Source organism: Lutra lutra, chromosome 5, assembly GCF_902655055.1.
Source record: "Lutra lutra chromosome 5, mLutLut1.2, whole genome shotgun sequence".
Taxonomy (NCBI): Eukaryota; Metazoa; Chordata; class Mammalia; order Carnivora; family Mustelidae; genus Lutra; species Lutra lutra.
Window position 1 is genome coordinate 79,422,886 of NC_062282.1, and position 7,194 is coordinate 79,430,079.

At 43.6% G+C, this 7,194-nt stretch overlaps 1 protein-coding gene across 1 annotated transcript; it reads left to right on the top strand.

The window, feature by feature from the left end:
• The first annotated feature begins 3,941 nt into the window (after window positions 1-3,941).
• LOC125099913 (protocadherin alpha-7-like) lies at window positions 3,942-6,498 on the top strand. The gene is given in 2 exon segments (XM_047729536.1): window positions 3,942-6,403; window positions 6,405-6,498. Coding segments are annotated over 2 exon segments (2,352 nt in total). The 5' UTR covers window positions 3,942-4,129; the 3' UTR covers window positions 6,483-6,498.
• The last annotated feature ends 696 nt before the right edge of the window (window positions 6,499-7,194 follow it).

Here is a 7,194-nt window from a genome sequence, read left to right on the forward strand (position 1 = left end):
GAATAGTTTGGGTAGAATAGGTATTAACTCTTTTTGAAATGTTTGGCAGAATTTGCTTTGAAGCCCTCTGACCCTGGACTTTGTTGGGAGTTTTTGATTATGGATTCAATTTCTTTACTGGTTATTGGTCTGTTCAAGTTTTCTATTTCTTCCTGTGTCAGTTTTGGTAGTTTCTATGTTTCTAGGAATTTATCCATCTCTTCCAGGTTGTCCAATTTGTTGGCATATAGTTTTTCATGATATTCTCTTATAATTGTTTATATTTCTGTGGTGGTGGTTGTTATTTCTTCTCTCTCATTTGTGATTTTTTTCATTTGGGTCCTTTTGTTTTTGCTAAGTCTGGCTAGAAGTTTATCAATTTTATTAATTTTTTTTAAAGAACCTACTTCCAGTTTCATTGATCTGTTCTATTGCTTTTTTAGTTTCTTTATCATTTATTTTCTTTAATGTTTATTATTTCCTTGTTTCTCCTGGCTTTGGACTTCATTTGTTGTTCTTTTCTAGCTCTTTAAGATGTAAGTTTAGGCTATTTGTTTGAGATTTTTCTTGCTTCTTGAGTTAGGCCTGTATTACTATATACTTGCCTCTTAAGACGGCTTTTGCTGCATCCCAAAGGTTTTGGACCATCGTGTTTTAATTTTCACTTGTTTCCATGTACTTTTTAAAAAAATCTTTTTTTGATTTCCTGGTTGAGTCATCCATTGTTTAGTAACATATGGTTTAACCTCCATGTATTTGTGGTCTTTCCAAATGTTTTCTTATGGTTGACTTGTAGTTCCATAGCGTTGTGGTTAGGAAAGGTACGTGGTATAATTTCAATCTTTCTGTATTTGTTAAGGACTGATTTGTGACCCACTATGTGACCTATTCTGGAGAATGTCAAGCCCCACATCAGGCTCCACACTCAATGTGGAGTCTGCTTGAGATTTTTCTTTCTCCATAAATAAATAAATAAATAAATAAAATCCTTTTTTTAAAAAATGGAGAAGTTTTCTCTGAGAGAATATGGAACATGATGGGCATTCCTGGGAACAGACAAACTTAAGTAAATATGTACACAGAAAATTACAATGTGTCTAGAAACAGAATAGTCTGCTTTGGTCAAAACATACGGTTCTTACAGGAAAGAGTATGAGATAAGGCAGGAAAAGTAACATGTGAAAAAGGGTTTGGATAAGTTAGAGTACTAGACTAAGATTTTTTTAAAGATTTTATTTATTTATTTGACAGACAAGTAGGCAGAGAGGCAGGCAGAGAGAGAGGAGGAAGCAGGCTCCCCGCTGAGCAGAGAGCCTGATGCGGGGCTTGATCCCAGGACCCTGGGATCACAACCCAAGCCAAACACAGAGGCTTTTAACCTAACCCACTGAGCCACCCAGACGCCCCTAGACTAAGAAATTTTGACCCACCTCTAAAGTCATCTGAAAACTAAAAGTGTGAAGCAACAGGAATAAAAGGTGTATTTCAGGAAGATTTAGTGAAGGATAAATGGGGTTGTGGCAAAATAACATAATAAGAAGCTATCGAAATAATCCAGGGTAGCAGCAATATTTAGACCTCATTTAGGCAGAGTCAGGAGGCAGAAGCACTATGGAGGGCCAAAAGGTTGTGGAGCCTCATGCTGGGCTCTGTTTGTTGGCCTCTAAGTAGCGCCCCCTTTGAGAATGCCATCCTGCAGCAAGGAAGTCTCAGATGTTCTTGTGGCCCTGGTGACTAGTACCACTCATTGCCACTGAAGATAGTTGGAAGAGAAAATTGGAACATGGTAACAAACCCTTCAGGACAAGATTTCAAAACAAAAACAGAGCTGCAGTCTTGGCAGAAATGGTCAATGAGGAAAGAAAATTACTAGTGTAACCAATCTTCAACCAGATCATCCTCGAGCTAGCAATGCCCTCTCTTAAGAAGGACTTTCAGGGGCACCTGGGTGGCTCAGTCAGTTAAGAGTCTGACTCTTGATTTCAGCTGAGGTCATGATCACAGGGTTGTGAGATGGAGCCCAGTGTGGGGCTTGCTTAAGATTCCCTCTCTCCCTCTGTCCTTCTCCTACCCATGGTTGTGTGAGCACATGCTCTTTCTCTGAAAAAAAAAAAAAAAAGTCTTCAAGGTCATGTGAGCAGCAGCATATAACAGCCCAGCAAAAAGTGAGTTTGCAGCATGCATGCACACATTCATCTGGATGCTTCATAACTCAAGATTCTGCATTTGGGAATCATATTCTTCCTATTTTACCTCTCCCTGACCTAGAATTAAGGAAATATTTGTAATGAAAGTGACTGCAATATCAAATGCACAAGCTACTATCATCCAGATACTATCATTCAGAATTGAATTCAGTGACTTCCAGAATTTTATTGAACATTTATAATTTTTGCTTATTTAATAGAAGGGTATGTGTAAGTCAAAACAGAAAAGAAGGGTCACCAAGATGATGTAAGCTTTGGAAGTGGTATTATCTGAGTGACTGATTATGTTACTTATGGCTGTAAATTTTATGTAATATAGCTTGATTTTTAAACTCTAAATCAGGCTCTGATTTGGATGGTCACATAATTCACTCCAGCACCCCCAACTAGTTGGACTAATATGTCCACAATAGACTTTCAAGAACCGTTTATAGTATTCAACTTTAAACAAATGAGGATTCTTTAAAAATGTGAACCAGTAGGCTTAAATAAGTTATATTCATATTTATTGTTTATAGAACAGGTATCAATGTACCTTTTGAGTTTATAATCAACATGCCATCTTGAAATACTGTTTAACTCACAGCTAGCTCCCCTCTTCTCCATTTTAAAAGGAAGTCTAAGTTAAGACTTAGTTAAGACTAATCTAAGACTACCAACCAGTCTTAAACATTTTTATAAAGCTATGCCACTATAAGTTACATGACTAAATGGTATTAATGACAATTAGTTTTGAGAAATGTAGTTTTGAAAATTCTACCTGCTTTTATTTAGTGTTACTACATAAATGGTATGCTTCTGTGTTTTTATTGTCAATTTTTTGCTAATTGAAAACATATACAAGTTGGAAAAAACTCATTTAGGCAGGTATCAAAACTGGAAAGCAATATGGGTGTAATTATATAATTTGCACTTGGAAACACAAGAATGAAACATTCAAGAAAATTTGCTCCGTGAAGTAAAATTAAAAAGGATAAAACACCTCAAACTTGATTAAAGGACTGCTCTAAGTCTGACAAATGAGCACCAACATTTATCTAATGAAATAAATTTGTTATGAAATAAGAATCCAAGTTAAATTGGAGGTTGTAAAAACAGGTAGATATTCATTAAATGTGGAGCTTAGAAAGGATGGAAAGAATAAAAAGATAAGAACGATGAACTTTTGGAACAGAGTTTATAAATTCTGATGAAAAGAGAAATTCAGAATACTTCCTCCATGCAAAATTCATTTAATACAAATGATTCTTCTTCAAAGATTCCCTAAATCCTCTATTATTGTATTTTTTCAGAAGTATATGAATTAGTTGCTTAGATCCCTTGATTCCTAAAAACAAACAAATAATGCTTCTAAGTTTTTCTTCCACTAGTAAATACTTGAGATCTTGGATTCCTAAGAGGGACCAAGAGTTCTCTTAACAGAAACCTAAGAAAATGGAGTAATCTGAACTCCGAACAAAATATTTTAATATATTTTAGTGTTCCAGCCGTGATTCACTTTATTGTCAGATTTTTATTTTTATTTTAAAACGTAAGAAAATGTGTTTTCAAGGCATAAGGAGACCACAGTAATGGTCACACTAAAGATTTAGAAGTTAAGTTTCTTACTGCTTTCAGTAAGCATGGGAATTGTGGTCCTGTGCTTTAACGAAACTGAGGGGGAAAAATCAGAGGTTAAAGTAAAACTTAACACTTATGAATAGAAAATTGGTATTTGTAGTCCGTACTTACTATTTGGCCACATGATGTCGCTCTTTACCGCGAAATTTTATCATTCAAGACAAGACTAAGTCATCCGTTTTCATACTGGAAAGACTCCTCATTCTATTTCTCTAAGCCGACGAACAATGGCGAGCGCTTCAGGATAGTAAGGAAGAGATGAGAAGATTGCTCCAGATTTTGAGACACGTTACGATTTGAATGAAAAAAAAAATTAATTTGAAATGGTGTACTCGAATCGAGGCGACCGGGAGCACCGGCATCTACTGCTGTTTTTTATAATTCTCACTGTCTGGGAGACTGGAAGCGGCCAGGTCCACTACTCGGTCCTGGAGGAGGCTAAACACGGCACCTTCGTGGGCCGCATCGCCCAGGACTTGGGGCTGGAACTGACGGAGCTCGTACCGCGCCTGTTCCGGGTGGCGTCCAAAGGCCACGGGGACCTTCTGGAGGTAAATCTGCAGAATGGCATTTTGTTTGTGAATTCTCGGATCGACCGGGAGGAGCTGTGCGGGCGGAGCGCGGAGTGCAGCATCCACCTGGAGGTGATCGTGGACAGGCCGCTACAGGTTTTCCATGTGGAGGTGGAGGTGAAGGACATTAACGACAACGCGCCTGTGTTCCCCCAGACACAAAAGAACCTGTTTATGGCAGAATCCAGGATGCTAGACTCTCGGTTTCCACTAGAGGACGCTTCCGATGCAGATATCGAAGAGAATGCTCTGTTGACTTACAGACTGAGCCCGAACGAGTTTTTCTCTCTGGATATACCAACAAATGACGAACAGGTAAAACCTCTTGGACTTGTATTACGGAAACCTTTAGACAGGGAACAATCTCCGGAACTTCATTTATTGCTCACGGCCACTGATAGAGGCAAACCTGAGCTGACCGGCTCCGTTCAGTTACTCATCAAAGTGCTGGATGCCAATGACAACGCCCCCGCTTTTGATAAAACACTCTATGCCGTGAAATTACCAGAAAATATTCCCAATGGAACTTTGGTAATTAAACTTAACGCCTCAGATTTGGATGAAGGCTCGAATGCGGATATTATTTACTCATTCTCTAGTGATGTTTCCCCAGATATAAAATCTAAGTTCTACATTGATGCCATAAACGGAGAAATTGTAGCAATAGGACATATTGATTTTGAAGAAAGTAAAACCTACAAACTTCGAATAGAAGCGATCGATAAGGGCTCCCTACCACTAGCTGGTCACTGTACAGTTCATGTGCAAGTTTTGGACGCTAATGATAATGCTCCTGAGTTGGCTCTTACTTCCCTGTCTCTCCCTATCTCAGAGAATGCTCAGCCGGGCACAGTCATCACCTTGATTAATGTGTCTGACCGAGATTCTGGAGCTAACGGGGAGGTGATCTGCTCACTAACACCCCATGTCCCCTTCAAGCTGGTGTCCACCTTCAAGAACTACTATTCGCTGGTGCTGGACAGCGCCTTGGATCGCGAGAGCGTGTCGAACTATGAGCTGGTGGTGACAGCACGGGACGGGGGATCGCCTCCGCTCTCCGCCACGGCCAGCGTGTCCGTGGAAGTGGCGGACGTGAACGACAACGCGCCGGCATTCGCGCAGCCCGAGTACACGGTGTTCGTGAAGGAGAACAACCCGCCCGGCTGCCACATCTTCACGGTGTCGGCGCGGGACGCGGACGCGCAGGAGAACGCGCTGGTGTCCTACTCGCTGGTGGAGCGGCGCGTGGGCGAGCGCGCGCTGTCGAGCTACGTGTCGGTGCACGCGGAGAGCGGCAAGGTGTACGCGCTGCAGCCGCTGGACCACGAGGAGCTGGAGCTGCTGCAGTTCCAAGTGAGCGCGCGCGACGCGGGCGTGCCTCCGCTGGGCAGCAACGTGACGCTGCAGGTGTTCGTGCTGGACGAGAACGACAACGCGCCCGCGCTGCTGCCGCGGCCCGGCGCGGGCGGCGGGGGCGGCGCGCTGAGCGAGCTGGTGTCGCGGTCGGTGGGCGCGGGCCACGTGGTGGCGAAGGTGCGCGCGGTGGACGCGGATTCCGGCTACAACGCGTGGCTGTCGTTCGAGCTGCAGCCGGCGGCGGGGGGCGCGCGCAGCCCGTTCCGCGTGGCGCTGTACACGGGCGAGATCAGCACGACGCGCCCCCTGGACGAGGCGGACCCGCCGCGCCAGCGCCTGCTGGTGCTGGTCAAGGACCACGGCGAGCCGGCGCTGACGGCCACGGCCACCGTGCTGCTGTCGCTGGTGGAGAGCGGCCAGGCGCCAAAGGCGTCGTCGCGGGTGTTGGCGGGCGCCGCTGGCGCCGAGACGGCGCTGGTGGACGTCAACGTGTACCTGATCGTCGCCATCTGCGCGGTGTCCAGCCTGCTGGTGCTCACGCTGCTGCTGTACACGGCGCTGCGGTGCTCGGCCCCGCCCAGGGAGGGCGCGTGCGGGCCTGGGAAGCCCACGCTCGTGTGCTCCAGCGCGGTGGGGAGCTGGTCGTACTCGCAGCAGAGGCGGCAGAGGGTGTGCTCTGGGGAGGGCGCGCCCAAGACCGACCTCATGGCCTTCAGTCCCAGTCTTCCTCCATGTCCTGGATCTCTAAATGCAAGGGAAGATTCAGAAGCTTCTTTGGAGTCCTCTGGAAAGGTGGGTTACTCAAATATTTTATTCATTTATATATTTAATTTTGAAGTGTGAAAGACATTCTTATTTGCAGACGGGTCTTCTGAATAGTTTTTACTCATTTATTCTAGAGATCTGCAAATATATTCTTATTTATTATTCAGAAGTTGAATACTTTAAGTTTATACCTGCCTTTTGTATTTTGACTTCCAATTATGAATCATGATAAACCATACATTGGGTAATATATAGTGGGTGATGGAATCAATTTCATTTAAAACCTGTCATGAGAGTCATATTGAATTCCTAAAGCCGTGCTGCCACTGTACCTGATAACTATTCAGTGAAAAGCAACTTAATTGCTACACATTCAGTATACTTCAACACCAGTCCACCATTTATTCATTTCTTTAAAAAGAAAATCTTATTTATTTATTTGAAAGAGACTGTGTGCGCGAACAGGAGAGAGGGGAGGGGCAGAGGGAGATGGAGGAGTAGACTCCGTGGGGAGCTGGGATATGGGAGCTGGATCTCAGGAACCTGGGATCCTGACTGGAGCAGAAGGCATACCCTTAAATGCTTAACTGACTGAGTCATCCAGATGCCTCTCATTTCTAAAGTTTGCACGATACTTTAGTATATAATCTATTGTCTAAAAGAAACCCAAAGTGGAAATACATGACTGTACTTTT